General features: G+C 40.4%; 1 protein-coding gene across 2 annotated transcripts in view; it reads right to left on the reverse strand.

The window, feature by feature from the left end:
• Nucleotides 1–831: 831 nt before the first annotated feature.
• Nucleotides 832–27,726, reverse strand: part of akap12b (A kinase (PRKA) anchor protein 12b) — a 66,766-nt gene continuing 39,871 nt past the window's right edge. Inside the window, exons 1-3 of one of the 2 annotated variants that reach the window (XM_046836018.1) lie at nt 13,217–13,460; nt 5,245–9,819; nt 832–2,357 (exon numbers count right to left, since the gene is read on the reverse strand). In XM_046836018.1, coding sequence (XP_046691974.1) covers nt 5,249–9,819; nt 13,217–13,241 — 4,596 coding nt within the window. In that variant the 5' untranslated portion in view covers nt 13,242–13,460 and the 3' untranslated portion in view covers nt 832–2,357; nt 5,245–5,248. Of the gene's footprint in view, nt 2,358–5,244; nt 9,820–13,216; nt 13,461–27,726 lie in introns of those variants that run through there. The other variant, XM_046836017.1, reaches the window with a different exon arrangement.

The raw sequence follows: 27,726 nt of genomic DNA on the forward strand, positions 1-27,726 counted from the left end.
AACAACGAACCAGGGAACAGTTGCCGAGGGAAAAAGGGAATTTTTCTGAAACATTACTAAGCATCTCTCAGCAGAAACAAGAGATATATATATATATATATATATAAATTAGTTTTATAGCTTTATTCTACTAAGTAAAATTTTTGGGGAAATACTCTGATTATCTAATGATGCCTGATGGAAAATGTCAATTATTTAAACATTGCTCTTTAGAGAGAGGGAAAAAGGGAAGAGAGAGAGAGAGAGAGAGTAACAATATTTTGTTCTCTTTATCTAAATTGTGCATTTGTTGGTTTTATATCATTTTAATACTTAAATAAAAAAACTCTGTATGACCACTGTACTGTAACTCAGTTTCAGGGTGATGCTGATCTTCTTACAGCCTCGGCATCTTTGTGTAGAGCAACGATTCTGATTCTCAAATCCTCAGAGATCTTTACCATGAGGTCCATGTAGAACATCCAGTGGTCAGTATGAGAGAATTGAACTCAAAGCACTGAATTTTAACTGCTCTAATAGAAGATACACACATTTGTCTGGTTCTGTCAATCAGACAAAAACATGAACATGATGAAGAGGACGTGTGGATTTGCATCGTTACACCACACACAGCTGTTATCACTGAGGGTGTACTTACTTTTGATGGCAGTTTTTTAGTTGTTTTTAGAGGACCTTTAATTTCTATAGTATTGTCCAATGAGAAGATACTAAAATGTTTGCAGAAATTTTATAATTCAATTAAAAGGTCATAGAATTGAGTAAAACTTTGTAATGTATTAGAATTTAATCCCTGATTAGGAAAATGAAAGAAAGACGAAGATCTCCACACAATTCTCACTTTACAGCGCTAACTTTTATTTCAAATGAAATATAGACATGGTTTTGTATCCGTACTATTAACAGCTTTGAAGCATTAAAAAAAGAAGAAGAACAGAAAAGATCATGCTACATAACATCTAATGCTCTCATTGGTTATTTCATATTACAATACAATGTCAGATACACAGGTATACAATTTTGTACAAATGTTAAAGGAGCTTCACAGTAATAGTTTTCTTATAAAAAGCAGAGGACAGGATGCGACCCGGCGGAGAGGAAAAGTCTTGATAATAGGAGAACATTCTATATTAGGTGTTTGATATTATTTCTATTTTTTTTTAATTAAAATAAAGCATCTTTGCAAGGAATCCTCACATCCTCCAGCACAAAAAGGCGATTTTTATTTTTTAAATTAGTTTTCTATTGCGTATATTAATCAGCAGGATTGCACAGAGGTGATGTGGATGATTATTATTTTTGCATACACACCTGTCTGCTGAATGCAAACCTCAGTTCTGCTTCTGTTCAGATCTTATACATATGAAGCACTAGGAAAAAAAGTGATTTTTAATTATAATAAAAAATAGTGGATAAATCATTATTAAAGGTGATCGTCGACGTCGGGAAAAAATGTAATATCATTAGTCTATGAGACACAGATTGAAAATACAAACGGACAATGTTAAAAAAGAAAAAAAATATTTATATATATATATATGTAAAAAATTATAATAAAACTGGCTGCCGGCAGATGGCGCCAGTGCGCTCGATAACGCTTTTTTTTTGCAATATGTAATTAAACAATATTAAAAAAAACATACTGTACTTCACGTGCCACTGAACAGTGCTGTCGGGATTTAATTTATTACCTAAATAAAATCCGAAGTAATCGTTCACATGATTAAAGATGAAAGCCGTGTTTTACTGATCGGCGTGATTTGCGTGTGCATCTCAAAAAAAAAAAAAAAAGGTTTCACAGTTGAGAAATAAAGCACTTTTTTATATTTATATATATTTATAGATATATGATATATGTACAGTAGGAATGGAAATGATTACGCTGGGTCGGGCGCTTTGACGCTTAACTGCACGTGTGTACCATGATTCAATTAAAAAACAAAAACAAACAAACAAAAATGTGTATCTGGGTGACGTCATCCATTTCCCGTGGCTGTTTAGGACGAAGTTGTGACATTTGAATATTTTCTAAGATATAAATACAATATACAAGATAAGATTTTTTTCACACACACACACACACACACACACACACACACACACACACACACACACACATCCGTTTCTCTCCATCCGAGAGCCTCTGCCCCTCAGTGAGTAAAATGTCAGAGGGAAATAAACATGTGAAAGAGTTTAATGTGACATGAGGAACTTTTAAACCCATCTGAGCCACAGGTGATGCTGCGGATGGAGAGATTCTTCCAGGAGGCAGACGGAATGAAGTGATGTGGGACGGATGGATGGAGGGATACGTTTCTGGCTCTTTCTTCTGCTGCTCCCCAATCTTCTACAGGAACCACCTGAGCGAGCGAAAGAAAGAGAGAGAGAGAGAGAGAGAGAGAGATTATTATTATAATTATTATAATTTTATTTGCATTTTATATTTTTTGTATTATTTATTCCTTTATACTGATGCTTTGGCAACATGGCATGTAAATACTCAATAAATTTTCAAAAGGGAAAGAAGAAGAAGAAGAAGAAGAAGAGAGACATAGAGAGAGACAGAGAGAGAGAGAGAGAGAGAGAGAGAGAGAGAGAGAGAGAGAGAGAGAGAAAGGGTGGAGGCTTAGAGAGACAGACAGAGGTGGAGAGAGAGACGGGCATAGAGAAAAAATGTAGACATAGGGAAGGAGATAGAGAGGGAGTGAGGGAAAGAACAGAGGAATGAAGAGATAAAGAGAGATAGACAGAGAGGGAAAAGAGAGGAAAGGAGAACGGAAGATGTACAGAGACAGACACAGATTGTGTGTGAGAGACAGAAAGAAAGAAAGAAAGAAAGAAAGAAAGAAAGAAAGAAAGAAAGAAAGAAAGAAAGAAAGAAAGAAAGAAAGAAAGAAAGAAAGAAAGAAAGAAAGAAAGAAAGAAAGAAAGAAAGAAAGAAAGAAAGAAAGAAAAAGAAAGAAAAGGTAGAGAGAGCAGAGGAAATAGACTAGGGGAAAGAGAGAGGGAGAGAGAGGGATGACAGAGGGAAAGAGAAAGAAGGATAAAGAGAGTAAGATTTGCAGATGCACTAATGTCAGGGCTACTGCTGAGCAAAAACATCTCAATCTCCTTTAATAGATCACATGTTGGCATATCACATTTTAGATCAGACGTGTTATTTTGTCTAACTTGGACGGACTGTCTGATTCCGTCTTTTCATCCTCTCGCTATCTCTTCTCTCATCTTACTTCGTATAGCTCTCATGTTGTTTCCTCCTCACTGTTTTATGACTCAGCAGGTTTCAGCAGAGTGTAAAGGAGAGAGAGAGAGAGAGAGAGAGAGAGAGAGAGAGAGAGAGAGAGAGAGAGATAGGATCCTGCACCAAACCCCTGCTGCACTGCTATAATTCACCCTCCACTGCTTCCACTGCAGTGCTGCATTAGCACTCATCAAAGATTCAACACCAAGCTCTTCTCTACCTCCATCATCTCCACCTCCCTCTATCTCCCTCCATCTCCCTCCATGACCATAAACCCTCCTGCTGTTCCTCACATTTCTCATTTTTACATTTCTTTTTCTGCATAGCAAAACTTTGTATTGAAGTCGTATTGAATATGTATCTTTATTCTCATAAGAAATAATGTCCACTTATAATTATTATAATTGCTGCTGTACTTATATAAGTCCCGCCCCTTTTACAAAAAAAAAGCCAGTCACCTTACAGGTAAAAGCATCTCGACATTTAACGGCCAATCAGATCCTTACAAAATTGTTTGTCATTAAAGGATGGATGTATAAAGGTCAGGGTTTAATTCCCAGCACCACCAAGCTGCCATTTGTGGGCCCTTGAGCAAGACCCTTAAGGCCTTCAATTGACCGGCTGAATAACTGAGAAGGCCTGGATAAGGGCAGCTGCTCAAATTAAATGCAAATGTAATATACACCACTGGAGGAAGAACTTGTGGTCGAGGAAAGCGATAATTATGATAGATGCTAGTTTCTATGAAAATACATAACTTGGAAACATCTTTGAGTTAGTCAGCTGGCTAATTTACTGCTCACACCTTAGCTTATGGTTTCATTCGAGTCTCAATTTAACAGTAGCCAAACCTATAAAAATGGACCATAATAGCTGGGTTAACAAACCAGCTAGCTAGTTTTTAGGTTGCCTTGCACTCAAACACCCTAATGTTAGCTAACTGAGCGAGCTAATATACTACCTCAAGGTATACCACTGGCCACTGAGTTGGGTCTTGATATGAATTTGGATTTACTATTTGTCTACATGTTTACAAAAAAAAAAGTAAAATTATCTGTTGTTTAACACCACCTAGCTAGTAAACAGGCTAGTGATGCAAATTTTATGTATAAATGATAGCTAGCCAAATAGCTAGTTTACTGCTCACTCCGTAGTTTTGATCAAAATTGGATATAACAACCAGCTAGCTAGTTACTGCTAGCAAAGTTGTCTAAATTTAGGAACAGACAAAACATACCAAAACACTTAAAACTAGCTTAGCAAAATAGAAAATAAGCTAATTAGCAGATTAGCTCAATTTAAAAATAGAATCAGACATGTTCTTGACATGCTTCCTTGACCACGTATGGAGGGCTTTGATGAAGGAAATAGAAAAGCAGTGTGTGTAGTGTAAAATGTGTGTTTGTTAGGGGGTAGGTGGGGGGGGCGGGTGTTGAATTATAATCTGTCTTTCAGCACAAGTTCATCTCTCCTTCACACGGCTTCCCTTTAAAAGGCAGCCTACAAAGTGAGGGGTCAGGCTGCGGCATTCCTGCTTTGATATCAAAGGTCTCTTGGTTACTTATACCTCGAACCAAAGCTTTTTTCATTTCACGAGCCGACAAATCCACCAGTAATAAAACTAAGGTCCATTGATGTTTTTGAAGAAGGAGCCATGAGAAAATGTGGGTTATACGAGTTGAGGGTTCATTTGACTCACTATCCTTTACACTAACTTCTGCAAGGTCACTAAATTTTGCTGCAAGTAGTCGTCTGGAAAGTCGGCTCCTATAGGCATTTTAGTGTAAGCGAATATTGTAATGTGGGCTGGGGAGTGATATCAAACCCAGGAAAGTTGCTAATGCCTCCTCAGAAATCGACATGAAGTTGCTAAAATATTCCCCGAATCTAGTGACAAAGTCCTGAAATTACAGCATTTTGAAAAAACATTTGAAAAACACCAACCTGTTATTTGTTTTCATATTATGGGATACTGGAGATTATTTAAGACAAAATAAGGTACTTACTGGCTCATGACTCTGTAGTTGTTTCTGTGGTGACTGTATCAATCGCTTTCTCCACATCTTTTTCTTTTGGTGCCTCCCCAACAGCTGGTTGCACCTCAGCGGCTTCAGCATCTGTCATTTGACTGTCGGGATCTCTGGACCCTTCCTGGCCCTTCATGTGTGGTGCTGAAACACTCTTTTGTTCCTCTTCCAAGTCTGTTTGAGGCACATCATTTGATGACTCCTGACTCTTGGTGCTGTCTTCCTTTATGGCAATTTCAATGTCTTGACTCGCTCTTTTATCCACATCCACCTCATGTACAATGTTAACCTTGATCTCTGTAGTTGTCTCGATCTTCATGTCTTGGACCTGCTGGCTTTCCTCCTCAACAATCTGCACGTGTTTTGTGCTTGCATGAGTGGTGCTTTGCATCTCACTGCTCTCCTCTGAAGCTGGGCTCTCGGTGGCTCCGCTTGGTTCTTCTTTTTTAACTTGACATTTAACTTCTTCGCTTTCTGTGGTGACCGATTTGTCTTCCTCTACCTCTTTTTCACATTCCTTCAATTCCACTTCGTGCTTTTCTGCATCCGTACATGCTTGTGTGGCTTCCACTGAGTATGAGGACACCTCTTCCTCCCGAGCTTCTTTAATTTCTTCTGTCATAGCAACCAGAACTACTTCAGAAACCTGAATGGCTTCACTGACTGGCAAGCTCTCGGTAACAATCTTTGTTGGTTCTTCTTCAGCTTTGTTCTCACACTTTAATTCCTCTTGAATTTGTGCATGTACTGAAGACTTGTCTTCTGTAACTGGTGCATCTTGTGAAGATTTTTCCTCCTCAGCTGCAGATAGGGCTTCTTCAGGTTTTGCTGTATGAATTTCCTCCACAGGCTTCTCTTGCAGTTCGCTGAGGTTCTCAACAACATTTTGAAGGACTTCCTGGACAATGACCGTGCTCTGCTCCTGGATAACTTTTGTTTCCTTTAAATGCTTTGCTTTCACTTCTTCCTCATCTTTCTCACATGCTTCCTCAATCACAGTACTGACAACTGATGATGTGACTTCATTGTTCTCCTCAACAGAAACGCTCGCTGTGACAATCTCAACATTTTTGATAACGTGAACTTCGCTCTCGATTACAACCTCATCCTTTACCTCTGCTTTGGTTTCAGATTCTGAGGGTGGACAAACACCCACAACCTCTTCCGTCACTGCAAACTCCTCTGTGGCAGCCAGCACAGGAATGAGCTCCTCGTGAGACATGGTTGTCTCAACTACAATAGTATCTGCGAGTGATGTTGCAACTTCTTCTGACACAGCCACTGCTACTTCTACAGATTCCACCTCAGTACAGGCAACTGATTCTTTAACATCTTTTAGCTCCTGTACCTCCTCTTCAGCAGCAGTAATTTCAGTGATCTCCACAGTCTGAGCACACACTGGTTGCTCAATGGCCGATTCGACTGGGCTCTCTGCAACCACCTTTGAAGTGTTTTCTGCCACTATTGGTTCCTCAAGAATCTCTATCTCCTGTCGAATGGTGGTGACCACTGGCACTTTGACTGCTGCTGCTTCCTGGAACTCGATTGTAGTCTGAACCTCCTCTATTGTACTTTCTTCATATGCCAGAGGCTGTTCTTTGAACTCGGTTTGAACTTCATTAACCTGTGCCACAGAAACTTTATCCTCTGCCACTTCAGCTTCTTCTGCCTTTAAAGTCTGGTCTTCAGCAGCCACCTCAACAGACAATGCCTCACTGACCACGGTGATCGCCTCCACTGTGGTTTTTAAAGGACTCTCTTCTTCTACAGCTTTAATTTCACTTGCATCAAGGCCGATGCAGATGGAGGTCGCTTCACTTTTCTCATGAACAGCCAAGACAATTTTTTCCTCCTTAGTGGCTGACTCAAACGGGAATGGGCTTGAAGTGACTACCATACTGTGTGTCTGCTCCTCTGTTACTGTAACAGCCACCTTACTTGATGTAATTGTGATAGTTTCAACAGCTTCCTGTAAAACGGCTTCGGTCTTCATCACCACACCATCATCTGGAACTGGTGAGGCCTCACCAGATGTAACAGGTGACTCTGTGATGCGTGATAAAGCGGAAACCATTTCAGTTTCCTCAGCTGGTTCAATAGCAGTGATGGCTTCTGAAGTAAACTCTACAATGTCCTCTGCAATTGTGTTATCAGTTGATTTAGGTGTAACAGCTGTATCTCCTTCTTCAGGTATATCGCTTAATGGCTTGCCCTCTGTCTCATCTTCAACATTCTCGACAGTCGTGGAGATCCAAGAAGGTGATCTGTCCTCAGCTGAGGCTTTTCCAGGAGTAACAGGAGTGACAGGTGTGACCTCTGGCTTTGCCTCCTCTGTCTTTGTTTCTTCAGCTGTAGCCTTCTCTGACTGTTCAGTGTCATATTCTGATAGAGGTACCACAGCAGGTGTGTCAGAGTCTTCTTCTGCAGATCCAACATCAGAAGATACCTGCCCTTGTTTAGTATCAGACTTCTTCTTTCTGCGAGGAATTAGTTTTCTCAGGGAGAAGGATGACTCCTCTTTGGGTAGCTCGCTGTCGGATGTGGCCTGCTCTGGACCCTGTGCTTCATCAGACTTCTCTTCTGCTTTGGGTTTCTTACGTTGGGTTACCAGCCTTTTGAAGGACTCCCATGTAGAAACAAGTTCTCCTTCTGGTTCTGGAGAAGAGGCCAAATTTTCATGATCGACCTCCTGTGAGCTTTCAAGGGGTGACTCTGCAGTTTTGACCTGTTCTTCTCCAGACTGCTGGACCTCTTCCTCAATCTTAGGTTCCTCCTCATCAGAGTCAGAATTCTTCCTGGCCCTCTTTTTAGATGATCCAACACAAATAAGGGCTTCCCAGGATACTGAGGTATCAATCTTCTTTTTAGTCTCCTCTGTGCTTTGTTCAACCTTTTCAGCTTTGACCTCAGTCTTGCCCTCAACTTGTGATTCCTCTTTTGTTTCTTCCTTTCCTTCTTCACTTGGTTTAATCTCCTCAGTTTTCTCTTCAAAAACAGCACTCTCGGTTGAGGACAGAGTGGCCGATTTAGCTTTGTCTCCAGTGGTCTCATCCTCACTCTCAGATGACCTCTTGACACGTTTCTTTGGAGTGACTAATTTTTTGAATGAAGCCCAATGAAGGATGCTATCTTTCTTCTTCTCAGTGTCAGAGGTTGCTCCCTCTCCTTCGGCTTCTGCACTGGCTTCGGCCTGACTTGCCTCACCTACAACATGCTCACCAGATTCTTCTGGAGATGAAGCTCCACTGTCAGGTTTTTGAGCCTCACCTGACTCTGTGGATGATTGTTCAGCTGTCTGCTCAGTGGATTCTGTTGGCTTTGAATCGGTTTCTTTTTTGCCCTTCTGCTTTTTGGAGGATAACTTCTTCAACCCTGCTCCAGTAAACAGTTTTTTCAGTGGACTTCCTTGAGGCTTGGCTTTGTCTTGGGAAGACTGAACTTCACCCTCAGTGGGTGTTTCCACAGGGGATTTCTCAGAGGTTTGTTGTTCCTCAGAAGAATCAGCTGCTTTTTCATCTGCAAGTTTGGCATCATCAGTGGATTTGGTCTTGTCATCTTCAGTGCCAGAGGTCTCTGAAATTTCACAAGGTTCAATTTGTTCAACTTTCGCTTCAGGCTCTTGAACTGGTGCAACTTCACTTAATATTTCAACCTCCTCTTTTAGCTCCTCCTCCTTTTTCTCCTCAGGAGCAGATGGAGCTTCCTCTGGGCTTTCTTCAGATTTCTCTGGTCCATCTGTTTTATCTACCTGTTCACCAGTTTCCACTTTCTCTGTATCCTCCTTGATTTGTCCTTCCTCCTCTGCTGCTGCTTCTTTTGTCTCATCAGTCTCCTTTATATCCTCATCAGCAGATTTCTCTTTTATTGTTTCCTCCTCTTTAGACTTCTTGAAGCTTGTCTTTTTACGCAGGTTAGAGAAGATTCCCTGAGTAAAGAATCTTCTAAAAGGGGACTGTGTCTCTTGAGATGGTGGAGATGTCGGAGATTCAGCTTGTGCTTCTGGTTCTTTCTCCTTCTCAGCAGAGGTTTCTACTTCTTCAGCTGGCTCATCAGCTGGGGTCTTTTCAGTTTCTTCAGTGCCATCTGATTTGGGTTCTGTTGGGGTGTCAGTTGCAGGAAGGTCTGGTTCTGTTTCAGTTTTTTCAGCATCTTCCTCACTGGCATTTTTCTCAATTTCTGGGGCATCCGGTTTCTTTTCATCCTCAGACTGGATTTCTGCTGTTACGGGTTCTTCTTTGGTTTCCTCCACAGCTTCTGAGGCACCATCCTCCGTTTCCTTAACCGTCAGGAGCTGTACAGGCTCCACCTTCTCATTTTTGTCCTTCTTTAGTGTAAATTTAAAGCCAACAAAGCGGAAGATCTTCTTGAACCCAACCTCATTCGTCTCTGTTGGTTTTTCCTCAGCAACTTTCTCCTCTGCTGGAGTCATTGGATCTTCGGTAACACACTCGATTTTCTCCTGCTCTCCATTGACTTGAGGTGAGACCTCTTCTTGGAGGACCTCGATTGATTCAGGGCTGTCCTCTTTCTGTGGCATGGCCTCTGTCTGGCCAACTGAAAGAGAGGTCAAAGAAAACAAAGTACTGTTACTGTTAGACCTACAACCTTAGTGTAAATCAGTAAAAAAAGAGACAACGATGTCTAATCAATGTACTTGACATGAGTTATTTTTATTGCTGTAATTAATTCAAGATGATGTATTCAAACATCTGCAGGAAATCAGAACTGTTCTGCAATACATCTTAAAACACTTTCATCCCCTGTACAGATTTAATCAGCCATATTACAATCTGATCGTGGTTTGATGTTTGCTGATCCCTTTTGGTCCATGTTCAAAAAAAAACAAAACAGCATGACATAATTTAACAACCAGGATTTGGGGTAAATTATTGTGTCTATTTCACAATAACATAAGCACCGCCAAATGTGTGTAGAAAAACACTGATTTAATTTAGCGAACACATAAAAGAACAAGTGTCTGTAAATGTTGATATTACGACTTTATTATCTCTGGGCACATGGCCACATGGTAACAGGTGAGAAAACAGAGAAACACACCACTGTATGAGATTCTTCCCACGTCTATCTGTGTTTAGACAGGCGTGGGGTGGACTGGGGGAGACCGTCAGGCAAAGCAGACCTCCTTGATGCCTGGCTTCCCTTTGACATCCAGGCTTACATTGGGGAGGAATGTTCACATCTGGCTCTGCTTGATCTTGCTTTCGGGGTCCAAAATCCACCCGGCAACTTTAATAACTCAATTTTCTACGCAAGGGTATCACATGACTTCACCTATTACCGATAGACACGTGATGTTTATTGATCTGGTTTTCCATATCAAGCAGGGAGTCAATGGTTTCAAATCTTATCAAAACCAAAAAAAGTTTCCCAGAAATATTGCGAAACTAACCCAATGTGTTCTTGGCCATTCCAAAAACATCACAATTGTTCTCCAAAGTGTAATCTAAAAGAAAAAACTAACCAGACACCACAAAACAATACAGAATATCTTTTGTTCAAACTTGGCATAAAAAGCTACAAATTTGAGAATTTGAGGGACGTTTCTCAAAAGCATTGCTAGTTTGATAAAATACAGTACAAATCAGCAGCAACAAAATAACTCTAAGAAGCCTGGAATATGTCATTCAGCTTCCTTTACCACACAAGAACCCATCCCCCAGAGTGTGTGTGTGTGAGAGAGAGAGAAAGAGAAAACCTCAGGCAGGAAAGCATGCATTGTCCCCAGTTTTTTCACAATGGCTTCTCTTGGATGGGGGCCCCATTCTATTGTCCATCTAAAACTTTAAATAACCATGACAAAATCCTTGAATGTGTAGCCAGAAGAGGGGAAAAAGAAAAGAAACATTGCAAGACTGATTGCTGACAAAACAGGTTGATAGGAAATTTACAATCTCAAACATAACGAGGTCTGAATGGATGAGTAGCGATGTGATGTGATGAGTGGTGCCATTACAATATGTATGAGGGAGCAGTAGGGGGTATTTGGGTGGAGAACTTTCTGACTGGTATTGTTGAAATAGTATTATCCTGTGTTAGGCATCCTGAGAAACCAACAAGCACCTCACAAATGGTTTGTGTTTGGGGGGAAACCATTAAATGGTGATTAGATGAATAACCAAACAAGGAGGTTATATAGTGTGTGTGTGTGTGTGTGTGTGTGTCAGCCCACATCTGCTGTTGTCTCTAAAGTGTCCCTGAATGAAACCTGAGCTAAGGAATCCGATCCTCTCTTGTTTTCGCCTGGCTTATATAGGGTGCCCAATGGATTTTTCTTTAAAACTGAGAGGGGGAGGTGTTATCCGAACTCTTTCTGGGATAACGGACTAAATGTTCCGCAAAGGGCTTTGCGGGTGAGGGGTGCTCCAAGATATCGCATGCCTTTCCACCCCTCCTGCTTTTGTTTGTCACGTTTGGCAAACAGATGCATAATACTTGAGGCTATTAATTAGCGGAACTGTTGTTTGGAGAAGGACAAGCTCAATGTTTGGCAATGCTGTGCAAACACCACACTGTTTATCTACTTCAACGTAATAGCCCCCTTCCCCTTTTCATGACGGGCCTTTAACACCACCCCCTTCTCCCACTCACCACCAAGACTGAATGACTGTACCCCATTCCAACAATGCAGTAAATGACCACACCCCATTCTAACTCACACCATCATCTTACTTCCAAAGACTACAATAAGGCAATTTACCAATGAATAAAATATTCAACACAGTAGATCAAAATCAACCAAATTCAGCAAACCAACATGCCACTTAATCTCGACACCAATCTAAATGATGTAAAAAGTTCAGACAAAGGTCCAAAGAGAAGCATATGGTGGTTGCTTTACGGCAATTGAAATTATTTGATCTGTGCCAATAAGAGTTGCACGAAGCAGCACAAATCTGCAAGAAGTCTGAGGACAAGCCAATTAAGCAATAAAGAATATTTTGGAAAGGTCATTCAGTCACAAATTACTGTAATCTTACATTATACCATTTACATTCATCCTCATTTTTGTAAGTTTACACACAAACCCACATCTAAAACCTAAAAAAACCCAAATTTAAAAATTTGTTACTTGGCAAAAGGTAGTAATAAATTCCATATCCCCATCCCACACCACCCACTGGGACGCCACAGAGGACCCTGACCAAGATCAGAAGAGCTTAAAGAAAAACTAATTAAAATTCCAAAGCCCACCAGCTCCAGCCCAAGTCTTTTGAAGTGATCTGAAGTACGGCGAAATTTTTTACAACCTATGCTTGTAAGATATGTTTCCTCCTACTACACGTTATACTCGGGGATAACAGGGTGAGTAAGGAATGCGTCCTCGAAATTAGTCTTCTGGAGCTGAGGCTTTTTCATGAATGGATACGGGGTGTTAACGCTTAACTCAACTCGAAGTTATTAATTTAACTGAAATGACCCCACAATGCACCTTTATCTGTAATAATTGTGTTTTTAGGAATAGAGTGTAGCACTTTGATCTTCAAACCAAGAGATATTTCGTTTGCTTCAGACATCCATAGATGGCCACAAACACCAAAAAAAGATCTATATATAAAAAAATGAACAAATATACTAATGATTATTTATTTCTTATCATAGCTGTAACATGGTACATCATTCTTAAACTTTATAGGGACCAAGAGGTCACAGACTGGAGCTTTAAAAGTCTCACAAGCTACCACGCCCCTCAGAATAAGATTTCCAAATCTCACCTGCCTCTTCTCATTACATGTTCATCCTGGCTTCGATTTTCCAATCCTACCCAGAAAAACGTCTATTATGTTTTTTCCACTATATTTCCCTGGTTTTCACCGTACAAGCAATTGAAATCAGCGAGAAGCAAATTCACCTGTTACACAAATCATGGATCTGCTGGAGAAGACCAAAACTCATAATTGTGAATAAATTCAGCTTATATAATACACCTTACCTGTTAAAGTTATTGTCCCAAGCATTGACAAAAGCTCTCCAAAGCCTCCAAAAAATCTCGGATATCAAAAATAAAAAAATCTTGCTTTGTCGAAAGAAAATAAAATTGGTTGTTAAGTCGCAGTTACAGACTCTTTCCTCTCGTGGAGTCTCATGGAGGCCGGGCTGCTCCTCGTCTCTGTTTCTGGGTTACAATGAGCTGAAGAGGAGGGAGACTCACAAATTTCAACCCACGCTGACACCCATGCCCCGACGTGGGACCTCCCTCCTTTCCTTCCCCCCACCCAACTTTCAGCTGTCCGATACCCTTCCTTTCTCTCTCTCTCTGAATAGAGCTTCCTTTTCCTCTTCTCTCTCTTCCTTGAAATCCCTTCCCCATACTCATTCTCACACACTTCATTTTTTTCCCTCCATCCTCTGTTCATGGTACGACGAGGTCACGTAAATGTCGTGACATCAAATTCCGTACATACCAGACTGCAGCGTAATAAGACGTTCATATTTTCGAGCAGATCTTTACTATGTTCTCCTCCCCCAATCTCTCTCATGGCCATTTTCTCCAAATTTCTATTCTTCCTTACACATCTGATGGCTTTAATGATTATAGTAATGCTCACTGCGCATTGCACCAGAGGCTCCATGGATCTCCAAAGATTACTCTAGGAATGTGCTAGAAGCCTCACTGACCACACAGGATTACTAATGTAATATATCCTGTCAGTACGTTGACTTACATACCGGCGCAAAACTTTCCTAAGACGTATCTTATACGCATTTTTGCTAACGTGTAGGCAGCTTTGGACAGTGACGCAAGTTAACGTAATTCATTACTGTACTGCACTGTAGTGTAAATGGTATCTGTACTTTACTGGTGTTTTTTTATTTAGGGGGACTTTTACTGTAACTTCACTACGTTTCAATGTCAAATATCGCACTTTTTACGCAAAGTCGGTCGTTCCTTTTTAATTATGAACAATCAATTGGTGGTATCTACTTAGATACATACAGCCTCAATAACTCACTGACTCCAACTTGCCACAACCAATCAGTGTTTAACTCATTAATATCATTTTATTAATAGATAACAGTCTTTTCACATAAACTAAGTTAATTAAGTCTTGTGATAAAAATGATAATAGGAACATTATAGTTATAATAAATCATAGTAATTTGGATACTTAAGTACATTTGAAGCTGAATACTTTTGCACTTTTTTATGGTCAAATTTTACTTTAACTCAACTTCATGGTTGTAGGTGAAATATGAGCAGCACCACTATGGGCACTAATAAAAGTATTTAATCCAATTAACTTTTATTTTTAGAGCACTTTTAACAATGGACATTGTCTCAAAGCAGCTTTACACAGATAAAAAGTTGTATAAAAAGCATGTACATTTAGTGCTTATAAGTCTGTTTCTTATAATTGTAAGTTTATCCATAATGAGTGGTTTTGAAAATTTGAAAAAAACCGAGGCTTCATGAAAACCTCGAAAGGAACCAGACTCAAAATCTTCATCCTCAACACTCAATGTCCATTCATTAGAGTCCCATCATTGTGTGTTGTTTAGTGATTAAATGTGACCTGAGGTCCAGAATCATCGTAGCAGACTTGTTATAGTCCAAATTCATCCTCAAAGTTCTTGAGTTGCTCAGGAACTTCATGGATCTTTAGCCGGTTACGGTTGACGTTTTTCTTTCAGAAATAATTGCACCCTAGGTTCCAAAGATCTAAATCTACAATCAAAAATTGATTTAGACACAATGATAGCACATTTATACTTCTGACATGATTAAAAAAAACTAAACATGCATTAGGATGCAATAATCAGTTCAATTGCTATATGTACACACACACACACACACACACACACACACACACACACACACACACACACACACACACACACACACACTTAATTTAATTGACAAAAAATATGTGACTGAAATTCCTCAAATTGCTCCAGCAGAGGATTTTCCTTCATAGACAGAAGTAACCTATATGGACACACGATTTTCCCAACTGTATGTGTTTCTTCCCCAAACTGTTTGCACAAATTTGGAGGCCCACAATTGTACAGGATGCCTTCGGATGGTGTAGCATGAAATTTCCCCTTCACTTGAGCTAGTTGACCCAAACCCGTTCCAGCATGACAATGCCCCTGTGCACAAAGACCATGAAGATCTCATTTACACGGGTTTGAAGTAGAAGATCTTTGGCTATTGCTATTCAACTCTATTGACCACCTTTGGGAAGAATGTGAACACTAACATTTTAGTGTTCACTGGCTTATTAACACCCTTGTAGCTGAATGGGAACAAACCTCCACAGAAAATCTAGAGGAACATCTTCCCAGAAGAGTGGAGGTTATTACAAGAGTTATCTTGGAAATGTCAATAGAAAAAGAAACTTGGTTATAAAGGTACCGGATTCTTCAAGTCTAATTAGCATATGAAGCATCACAGGCACTCCGTGTGAGCCAAAGGCTATACCAACAGTGTCCCAGTTACAGCTCCAAAGTGTGCTAATGGCTCATTCAGGCTGTAATTGAAAACAGCTCAGGCATGTCTGACCTGGAGGAAAGCACTGGGGGAACGGAGATCTCACACCTCCGCATTGTCCTGCAGGAATGTGCAAATTCCAGGTGAAACGCAGAAGTCTTCTCTTAAAGGGGTGATAACAGCCGGTCTTCAAGCCTCAAGACGAACTCCAGACACGGAGCATTCTCAGCTGCTCCACACAATCAGCAGGACGTTTCAACAGGAGGCACGTGTGTAAACGTCACCGACTGAAAAAATGTCACCTTTTAATTCGAAAACCAACAAAAATAAAGATAAAGCATGGAGAAGGGACCTCACTTTTGATCAAATATTAGTTGGAATTTTTTCTTTGTGCAGTGGTGGTATTTATTACATTTGATTTTGAATTTAACATTTTTTTCAACATTGTTCAATGCCTGTTTCTTCACATGTTGCAATTAATAAAAACAATTAAATATATTTATATAAATTTGTATATATATTCATCTGCTTCTTTATTTAATAAACCTCAGGTCCTTATTATACAGTCATATGAAAAAATTTGAACACCCCTATTAAATATCCAATTCTTTATTAAGAAATGTTCACATATCGATTGTCTCATCTCGTTTTTATTTTTATCTGGAAAAGTCAAAAATTTGTTAATTTACTGATTAAACAGAAGATCTCAACAAAAATGCGTATTCTAACTGAGGAAAAAAGTTAGGACACCCCACACCCTAATAGCTGGTGTTGCCCCCTTTTGACTTCAGTGAGACGTTTCTTGCAGCTATCTACCAGTCTCTGACATCGTTTGGAAGAATGTCTGCCCTACACCTCAAAGCCATTCTTTCAGCTGTGAGATGTTTGAGGGGCTTCTTGCATGTACAGTTTGAAATCTCCTTTTCTTAGTTTTCAGACAGTCCTTGGTGGATTCACTGGTATGTTTTGGGTCATTGTGATGTTGCAGGGTCCAGTTTTGCTTCAGCTTGAATTTGTTTTACAGATGGTCTCATGTTCCTCAAGCACCCTCTGATACACGGTAGAATTCATGGTGCTGCTGCAGCAAAGCAATTCTACCTCCATGTTTCAAAGTTGTTAAGAGGTCCTTTTTTTTTTCCTGGAATGCTGTATTTGGGTTATGCCAAACATGTCCTCTGTTCCGGTGTCCAAATAATTCCATTTTAAATGTCCAAAGAACATCCTGGTCTTTGTCTATGTTCTCTCTGGCAAACTTCAGTCTGGCTGTCATGTTTTTCTTAGAGCGCAAAGGTTTCCTCCTGGAACACCTCCCATGAAAGTTAGACTTGTGTAGTCTCTTTCTGACTCTAGAGACATGCACATCAACAGTACAAAGAGCCTGCTGTAGGTCCCGTGATGACATTTTAGGGTTTTCGGTGGCTACTTTCAGCATCTTGCGGTCTGCTCTCAGGGTGAACTTGCTTGGACGGCCAGACCTGAGCATGCTGGCAGTTGTTTTGAATGTCCTTCACTTGTAGACTATTTTCCAGACAAATTCTTCTGGAATTCTTCACTCAAATTCATTTGAGATCTTTTTAAATCCCGTTCCAGACTCATAAGCTGCTACAATCGTCTTTCTGAAGGTTTTAGGCAGCTCTTTCGATCTCACCACGGTGTTCACTCTCACTTCATGTGATACACCTGCGTCTGATTTTAGCCATTTTAAGTCTGAATAAATGTGGGGACGTCCTCATTAATTCCTCACTAGAATTTTTATTTTTTTAAGCACATTTTAGAGAAAGTTTTAAAAAGTCTTTTTTTCAGTTTTAATTGTTTAGTCATATGACTTGAATCTTTTAGTATTGATATTAAATATCCATATGTCTAAACATGTTAAAAAAAAACCCACACAGGCTTTCAGAGAGGGTCCTCATTTATTTCACATGACTGTATGCGTTTTCATGTACAAGATAAATTCAAGAGAGGTGAACATTCCAACGTATTTCCTTTTGTTATGCACTTTATGTATTTATTTGTTTTCGGAGTCATTTGTAATTAATTTGCAGTCATTTACACTTACACAAGTTGGAATTTCGGACTAGGAAAAACTACCGAAAGTGCCCTCAAAACCTTTCCTACTCAGAAAGTCAACCCCGTATTTGAACCACTTATAATTAATGAACACATAGATAAATAATAATAATAAATAATTCCAAAATTGCATAGTTTTTATGCATTTTTTAAATGACTTTTTTCGCCCAAACATCAGTTTCGAGAAACGCACGATTCTGAGGTTTTGTGAAAAAGCCAAGCCGAGCCGGTGAAAGGTCAGATTCAGTCCTCAGTGTGGCTATGAGTCTATGAGGGATATGACACACAGGAAAAGCCTTTTAATTCTCAGTGAGTCAGAGCGAGAGGAATTCAGCACATATAGAACATGCAGTTCCCTCACACCGAGACACGCGACTAGACTGTAGCGTAAATTCCTCGAAGGAAATTGATTCTTCCTGATTGCTCTTCCACCATGAATCATTCAAACATAATGTACACTATATGGACAAAAGTAGTAGGACATTAAAGAAGAGTGGAGGTACAGCAGCAAATAGGATGTTCAAAAAGCATGTGTCACTCGTAGAGTCGGGCGTCCACATACTTTTTTCTGCATAGTGTATTAAATAATGACAAATAAGACATTCTGGTTATAAAATTAAACCCAATTACTCTTACATAAAGATGTGTGTATATAATTACATTTATTTATTTATTTACAACTTGTTTTGAAGTATTTTGTAGTGGACTGTACTGAACCGTACTGGATTGTACAGAACTTTAGTGGACTGTAAAGAACCATACTGGATTGTACAGAACTTTAGTGGACTGTAAAGAACCATACTGGACTGTACAGAACTGTACTGAACTGTAGTGGACTGTACAGAACTGTACTGAAACGTAGTGGACTGTACAGAACCGTACTGGACTGTACAGAACTCTATTGAACTGTACAGAACTGTAGTGGACTGTACTGAACCGTACTGGACTGCACAGAACTGTAGTGGACTGTACTGAACCGTACTGGACTGCACAGAACTGTAGTGGACTGTACTGGACCGTACTGGACTGTACAGAACTCTATTGAACTGTACTAAACTTTAGTGGACTGTACTGAACTTTAATGGACTGAACAGAACTGTACTGATCTATACTGGACTGAACAGAACTCTACTGGATTGTATAGAACCATAGTGGTCTATACTGGACTGCAATGACCTGTACTGTACTGAACTGAACTGTACTGGACTGAACAGAACTGAACTCCATTATCTGCACAATCAGGGAAACGTGACAGAATCCAAAAACTGAGGTGTGGTCCTGACTGTGCACTGGGCGAGGTGAGCTACATGCTTAAGTTTAGGGAATGGGGGATAGAGTGACATCATCACACACACACACACACACACACACACACACACACACACACACTCCTACACACACATTCCTCGAGCTGGGGGATGAGGTTGAAATAATAGGAGGAAAAGGAAATGAGCACTGTGTGTGAATCTACTCCAGATCACAGAGAGAGAGAGAGAGAGAGAGAGAGAGAGAGAGAGAGAGAGAGAGAGAGAGAGATGGACAGATAGATAGAGAGAGGGGGATATAGTAAAAGAGATTTTAAGGGTCTTAAAGAGAAAGAATCTCTCTGATGAGAGAGAAACAAAAGTGAAACAGATATACACCAGACAGACAGACAGACAGACAGACAGACAGACAGACAGACAGACAGACAGACAGATAGATCTGTCAATCTCTTTTTCTTTCACTCTATTTAGCAAGTTTGTATTTCATTCTTCACTACTTTCATTTTTTTATGTGTTTCAAATACTCTCTCTCTCTCTCTCTCTCTCTCTCTCTCTCTCTCTCTCTCTCACACACACACACACACACACACACACACACACACACACACACACACACACACACACATTTACTTTTATCGTGCTCTCTCTGGATAACCGGAAAACGAGGAATGCCACAGGAAAAGCACTCATTCTTTTGCGTCATGACTTCTTCTTCCTTCTCCAGTTTCCTGCGCCTGAGCTGAGCTCATTCCCTCGTTCCCTGGTCACTTCGTTCCCCGACTTCCTGTATTGTTCTCTTTCTGCACTTTCTCATTCCAATCTCAACATATGACTCATGTTTGGTTTAACAAAACTACTGAATAGCGGTAATAGGGTCAGCGGAATTCCAGGTACGATCCAAAAATGTTCATCATCATCATCATCATCATCATCATCATCATCATAATCATCATCTGCATTCTCAAAAACTTTTCCATTCGAGGCCCAATTCACTAGTGGACGTGAACGATGTCAGATGTTCTTGTGAAGTACTAATGCAGTAAATATAATATTGACATCGTTTGGTAGTCGACCTTCTCCAGAGCAACTTACAGTTATCTCATTCGTACAACTGAGCAGGTGAGGGTTAAGGGCTTCGCTTAATGGCCCAGCATTTCTCACAACCTTCTGATCGGAAGTCCAACATCGGAGAAACAACTCTGCTTCATCATTATTTTCCTATTCGACCAAATTAGAGAAAATGCCTCCTAGATCTACTTCCAGGATTATTCCAGGAGCCACAGGATGACATGTTCCACCAGCCATCATCATCACATGACCCAGTCCCATGGCACTGATCGCTCACACCTGTTCCTTCCCCCTAAATAGCACAATTCTCACCTTGCAGCTGACTCCTGGTCTCATTGTGTAATAAATGAGACCAGATAAATGAATGTAATAGATGAGGATCAATAAGTGACACGTGACCAGGTCATGTGACATGTATAGTTGGATGGGAAATGCAGATCACGTGGATCAAGCCATGAAAAATGCTCATGAGCTTCATTCAATTGCTTCTCGCTTCGTATCTTCTCATACTTTACATACCTCTGACCATCTCATAATCCTCTGGACTACAACTGAATTATCCTCAAACCCCTCATCCTCAGAGATTTCTACAATCCTGGATTCCAATCACAATCTTCATTTGTTATTTATGCACAAGCCTGAGATTATGTGACCTGGATCTTGTGTAGGTTTAAATCCAGTACTTCCATAATAACACATGTGTTGCAGTTCATTGCAGATTAGAAGGTTCTACCAGGAAATCCATGGAATCACCTGAGGCTACTTCGTGTTTTTAGGAACAAATGGACCGGAAACTTTGTGTAAACTCTCCTGAGAAGATGTTGTAAAATCAGGTATTGATCCAAAGGTGGTTTAATAGGGTTTGATCTCTATAGCAGGAGATCAAAACAGGTCAAAACAGGTTTCTAGTGCAAGTGAAGGAAAAAGTTCATGCCACAGCATCCAAACTGTGTGGTGACAATTTGGGGAAGAACCACAAATGGGTGGAAAAAGTCAATACTTTTGTCCTTATGAAGTGACCGGTCTTTAGCGTCTCAGAGAATTTTTGATTGTTTTATTGACGCTCACAGAAAAACCTTCGCTGGTGAGGTGGATTCTGCAGTTATTTTACAGTGAGGGTTTCTGGCGGTGCGCAGAGATCCGAGCGCTACAGCTGGGACGCTGAAACCAGACTGCTTTCCGAAAGGCTGATGAAACGCTTTTGGCGAACGTGCAGCATGGTCTTGCAGAACTTGATTATTCACACTTGTGTAAACACACACACATGCTGAAAAAAGCAACCTTCGATAATTGGATGCATACGCAAAAAAAAAAAAACCTCGATAAGCAGAAACAAATGGATAATTCTAATATCATGTTATCTAAACACACACACACACACACACACACACACACACACATGGTTTCCTGACTAGCATCTGTATGAGATAATGGTTGATCTCATTCTCTGGATCATTTCAGACGTCCCCTCCTCGACAGCTGGGAGGAACTTAGGAAGCCATTTCATTCCTTCTTTCTTTCTTTCTTTCTTTCTTTCTTTCTTTCTTTCTTTCTTTCTTTCTTTCTTTCTTTCTTTCTTTCTTTAATCTGCATGCAATCATACAAGTTTGTGTGTTTTACAATTAAACTCCACGTGAAGTCGGCACGGGTGGCTTTTTATTGACGGTGACTGGTTGCAAACTCTCGTCTCATCGCATTTTATCTCAACAGCGTTTTTGGCAAGAAGCAGAAATTGCACAATGCAGTACATTTTTTGGCAAAGCCTCCAGAAAAAAAAAAAAAAGGGAGAGAGAAAGCTGCAGAATATCAAATGCCCCTCCCAGTCCTGGAGTGAGCGTAAGTGTGCTAGGGAGATATTTGGACAGTGTGCTGACCCAAAGCTTCTACTCCACTCGTGTGGGAGGAGATGGCCAGACAAAGAGAAGACACCCACACCCTAGAGCGCAGACACAAACACATACATCACCGACGCAAAAGACGAAGCCCGAACAGCAGGGATTTATAAACACGATTTATTACTTAAATTAATTAAATTGCACGAACTGTCAGAAGATAAAGATTAAAAAAATCTATGGTCCTGTCAAGGTTTTTGACTGAAGCCTAAAAAGGCACATACATGATAATACGTTAGGGTTATTTTTGACTTACGACCCCAAAAGAAAAAAATTTCGTAAGTCAAAGGCGACACTATGACTGAGTCTTTCCTGCCTTTTGCTTTCAGGCTGATTTATAATTTTCATTTTCTGCTCTAAACTGATGTCTCTGGTGCTTGAAATATACACACTGAGACAACTTTACTCGAGTGGAGACCACTAGCGAGAGGCGGGGCATCTCACAGGGCGAGAGATACATCGTACACTGCAGCCTGTTGCACGAAATTTTTTAGATTTGTACAATTTTGTCGTACCGCCATCGTAAGATCGAAAATTCGTAAGTCGATCCGTCGTAACTCAGGGACCATGTGTGTATATATATATATATATATATATATATATATATATATATATATATATATATATATATATATGTATACTTTCTTTCGGCTTCTCCCATTAGCGCCACAGCGGATCCTCCGCATGTTTGATTTGGCACATGTTTTTACGCTGGATGCCCTTCCTAACGCAACCCTCCCCATTTATCCAGGCTTGAGACCGGCACTGAGGCTTGTGCAAACCCTAATGGCTGGGGTTGGTTCCCTGACTGGGATCGAACCCAGGCCGCAGCGGTGAGAGCGCGGCATCCTAACCACTAGACCACCAGGGAACCTGTGCAAAGTTTTTTAAATACCATCTTATTATTATCTTGGATTTTCTCATATCATATATTTTCTCTTATTTCATATTTATAGTCCCTTTTATCTAAGCTGAACATTTTGTCCTCAAAGTCGATGTTAGAAACAGGAAAAATGGCCGAGCGTGAGGGTGACGTCTAGACGTCTGGGTCAGAGTGTCAAAACTGCAGCTCTTGTGTTCTGGTCTGCAGTGGTCAGAATCTATCAAACGTGCTCCAAGAAAGGATCAGTGGTGAACCAGCAACAGGGTTGTGGGCGTCCGAGGCTCACTGATGCACGTGAGGAGCGAAGGCTGGTCCTCAAACTGCTGAAGAAGTTCCTGCTGTTGATGATCTACAAGTCACGACTGTTTCAGCAGCAAAAAGGGAACCAACACAATATTAGGCAGGTGGTCATAATGGTATGCTGATCAGTGTATATATAAGTATTATCTCAATACTTTCTTGTCTATATGGACATCTTGTCTTTTGGCAGGTGTTTGCTTAGTAGATAAGTTCTTGGCCTTTGGCTCTGTAGGTCAAGAGTTCAAATCCCAGCCAGTTGTATGAATGAGATAAATGTAAGGATGAAAGCGTCTGCCAAATGCCATAAATGTAAATTTTTTTCCTTCGATCAAACTTGGAGATCCAAACCTGTTCCAGCTCCATGAAGATCTGCTTTACATGGGTTGAATATGTTGAATGATCTCTTTGCTATAAAGCTGTTGAACACCTTTGGGATAAATGTAAATGCTGACTGCACCTCAGGCCTCCTCACTTCACCTACATCAGTCCCTGACTTTACTAACACCCTTGTAGCTGAATGAATCTCCACAAAATCTAGTGGAACATCTTCCCAGAAGAGTGAAGGTTCTTATAACAGCAAATGGAATGGGATGTTCCAAAAGAAAAGCTCTGGTGTGTACAAACTTTTGGCCATTTATTATGTACTCTTCTAAATAGATAGATAGATAGATAGATAGATAGATAGATAGATAGATAGATAGATAGATAGATAGATAGATAGATAGATAGATAGATAGATAGATAGATAGATAGATAGATAGATAGATAGACATGCATTATTTTTTTTTTTCACTGAAATTGAATGCCATGGGAAAAGACTCCACAATGAAGCCGGTTTATTTTCCTACACCGGCGTTTAGATTCGCAGGCGGTTGCGTGTAAAAGTGTGGGTGTGTGTTTACATGTCCATCCTGTGTGTGTGACGGTGCATACGTGCATGTCTGTGTGTGTTCCAGTGTTTCGGCGAACGATCCTGAGGGCCTCCTGCGAGAAGCATGTTTTTTTTTTCTCTCTCTCTTTGCATTTCCTTCCTTCGCTTTGTCTGTGCTGGACTGGTTTCGAGCTTTCGAAACTTTTCCTGCTGTTCGCATTGTCTTAGTTTTTTACATGCATTAGATATTAATATAAAGATTCGAACGAACAAAAAAAAAAAAAAAGAGAGACGAGGTTGGGGTTTCATTCCTAAGCATGCTCAGGGAAGAGTGTGTGTGTGTGTGTGTGTGAGAGGGGGTGGTTACTTAGATCCTGTCCCTCTGTAGTGTTATCAGAAGGCATTCCTGCTCCTGCTTCTTCACAGTCTTTGGCTTTATCTGGCTCAGAGCCCCCCCTCCCTCACATACGTCTCAGTCAGCTGCCACTTTTTGCCCTGCCCCACACTTCATCTCTCCATCTACCCTCAGAGTCCCTCAGCAGGGTGGGTCATTCCTCAACACCACCACCCCCATCATTCCCTCACACACACACACACACACACACACACACACACACACACACACACACACACACACACACTCCAGTCGCTCAGGCTTCGAAACACTGACACGATAGCAGCATACCAGACATTCTATACATCCAGCCTGTGCAGCTCTGACATCTCCGGGGTAACGGCTTTGACCGACACTCTTGCACTCCAAACATTCTGATGTACGAGATCTCTGTCTCTCAGGGTTTCTGTAAGAGCAAACAGATGTTGGTGCACTTCTGAAAATATAATGTGATGGGGACTGCAACTCAACAACTCAACATGGCCTTGGGCTTTGTGTGTGTGTGTGTGTGTGTGTGTGTGTAAAGAGAGTAATTACTTTTCATGGCACATATATATAATTCCTTCGCAGCACACATATCGGTTACATTTACATGTGTTTATTCCGAGATCTCTGAGTCAATGTGGAATATGTGTGGGGAATCGAACCCAAGACCTTAGGATTGGAAGCAAATGGAAAACAAACCAATTGTGAAAAAACCGACCCCATTATGTTAAGAATGTAATAACACGTGGAAGGTGTTGAGATCTGGAAAAAAAAAAGAAAAGCTATTCCAATAATGAGATCTGAACCCATGAAGATGTTTGTAATGAAATCATGGAGGGATTTTAAACAGAAGTGTGGGATTTGAGCCTAAATTTTTTTAAATGGAATCATGTAAGGGGTTTACAACAAATATGGAATCTGAACCCATGATGGTTGGAATGAAATCATGGAGGGATTTAAGCCCATAATGTTCAGAATGGAATCATGTCAGGTTTAAAACAAGTGTGGGATTAAAGTCAATGATGCTTAGAATGGAATCATGTCTGGGTTTGAAATGTGTGGGATTTGAACCTGTGATGTTTGGAATGGAATCACATGGGGATTAAAATATGTTTGGTACTCGAACCCATGATGTTTAAAATAGAATCATGCAGAGGGGTTTAAAAAAGTGTGGGATTTGAACCTGTGATGATTGTAATAGAATCACATGGAGATTAAAGCGAGTGTGGGATATGAACCCATGATGTCTGGAATGAAATCATGTGGGGATTTACAATAAGTATAAGATTTGAACTCATGGTTCGGTATTCGGAAAAGTGAAACATTTGAAACTGTGAAAATGAGATTGGAGGAATGTTGGAATCAAAGCCATGACCAAAATGACAGGCTCGGATGTGTGTGGGAATCAGACCTGTAGCTACACTGCTGGAATTGGGTGAATGAGGTATTTGAACCCATGATGATGGGACTGGAAGACTGCAAAGCTACAGCCACAATGTTGTAACTGAGAGTGTGTGGGAATCAAACACGTTATACTGGGGGGAGAAGAATGTGGGAACCACACCCGTGATGCTGGGACTGGAGTTGGGTAGGAAGTGAGCCATGATGCTGATGTGTGGGAATTTAAATGGAAGCAAAAGAAAAGGTATGAACTTTTATCAGTGTCAGATCTGAAAACATTGAGATTGGAAATGTGAAAATTCACATATTAAATTTGCAATACTGAGCGTGAAGGTGTGCAGAAATAAAAAGAATGATACTGTGATTGGAAAAGTGTTAGAGTGAAATCCATACTGATGAACCACCATGATTTTGGGAATGGACCAATGATGTTGCGTTTGAAAGCATGAAGTTGGGATTAAAAGATTGTGGGAATTGGAACCGTGACGTTGGGATTAAAATCATGACGTTGGGATTGAAAGAGTGTGGGGATTGGAACCATGAGGTTGGGATTGATTTCATGATGTTGGGATTGGAACCGTGATGTTGGGAATTTAACCATGATGTTGGGATTGAAAGGGGGTGGTTGGAACCATGATGTTGGGAATTTAACCATGATGTTGGGATTGAAATAGTGTGGGGATTGGAAACATGATGTTATGATTGAAATAGTGTGGGGATTGGAACCATGAGGTTGGGATTGATATCATGATGTTGGATTGAAATAGTGTGGGGATTGGAAACATAATCCTGGGATTGGAACCATGATTTTGGGATTAAAACAGTGTGGAAACTGAAACAATGATGTTGGGATTGAAAAAGTGTGTGAACTGAAACCATGCTCCTGGTATTATAGGTTGTGGGATTTAAACCCATGATGTTGGGATTAGAATTGTTTGGAATCTAAAGTCATGACTTAAATCGGAGGTGTGTATGATTCTAAATAACCAATATATATATGCTAATGTAGGAACTGAAACCTATGATGATTCGTCTATAAGCAGATACAAATAAAAAATAGAAAATAAAGTTCTGACAATAAGGTAGGAAACCTGAGGGAATCTGAATGGTTACATTTTTGAAAGATACGTGGGAATCAAACCCATTACATTGGGTTCATATTTAGTGGAATGTTGCAGCATGTAGAAATCAAACCTATAATATTGGCACTGGAAGAGCGTGGGACTTAAACCCAACCACGCAGGAATTTGAAGAATGTGAAAATCACACCCATGATGTTGGGATTGGAGGTTTGTGGAAAACCATCATAGTAAGAGTGGAAGGGGATGGAATGTAACCCGTGATGGTAAAACTGGAACAATATGATGTACAAAACAAACTTCACGCCCACAGCACTGGGGTTGGACATAAAAAAAAAAACTTAACGTAATATCAGAATTAAAAGTTCTGAGTTTTTAGAAAGGAACCGTTTCGGCAGCATTTGAGAACCGAAGCCAGATGATCACCAGAGTCAAGATACTCACTGGAGAAATGTATTGTGCAGAAGATAAAGCGCAAATAAAAGCACTATGTCTCACTGCTGCACGATAAAAACCCCAGCGGCTCCTCTGTAGACACGCCGCCCATCTCTGTCCTGAAGTCCTCTCTGGTTTCTCCACTCAGGGTGAGATAAAACGTGCACACGGATCTTCTGAAGCTCCACCAGGTCATGACTCACTAAATATTTTTGGAAGGAAGTGACTCGGTGGTCTGTCGGAGTTTAAAGGTGGCTGAAGACCAAATAAACTGTGCACACACACACACACACACACACACACACACACACACACACACTCCACAGAGCACTCTGGAGATCCGTAGAAAGACCTACTGCTGGCTTTCC

Source organism: Silurus meridionalis, chromosome 23, assembly GCF_014805685.1.
Source record: "Silurus meridionalis isolate SWU-2019-XX chromosome 23, ASM1480568v1, whole genome shotgun sequence".
Taxonomy (NCBI): Eukaryota; Metazoa; Chordata; class Actinopteri; order Siluriformes; family Siluridae; genus Silurus; species Silurus meridionalis.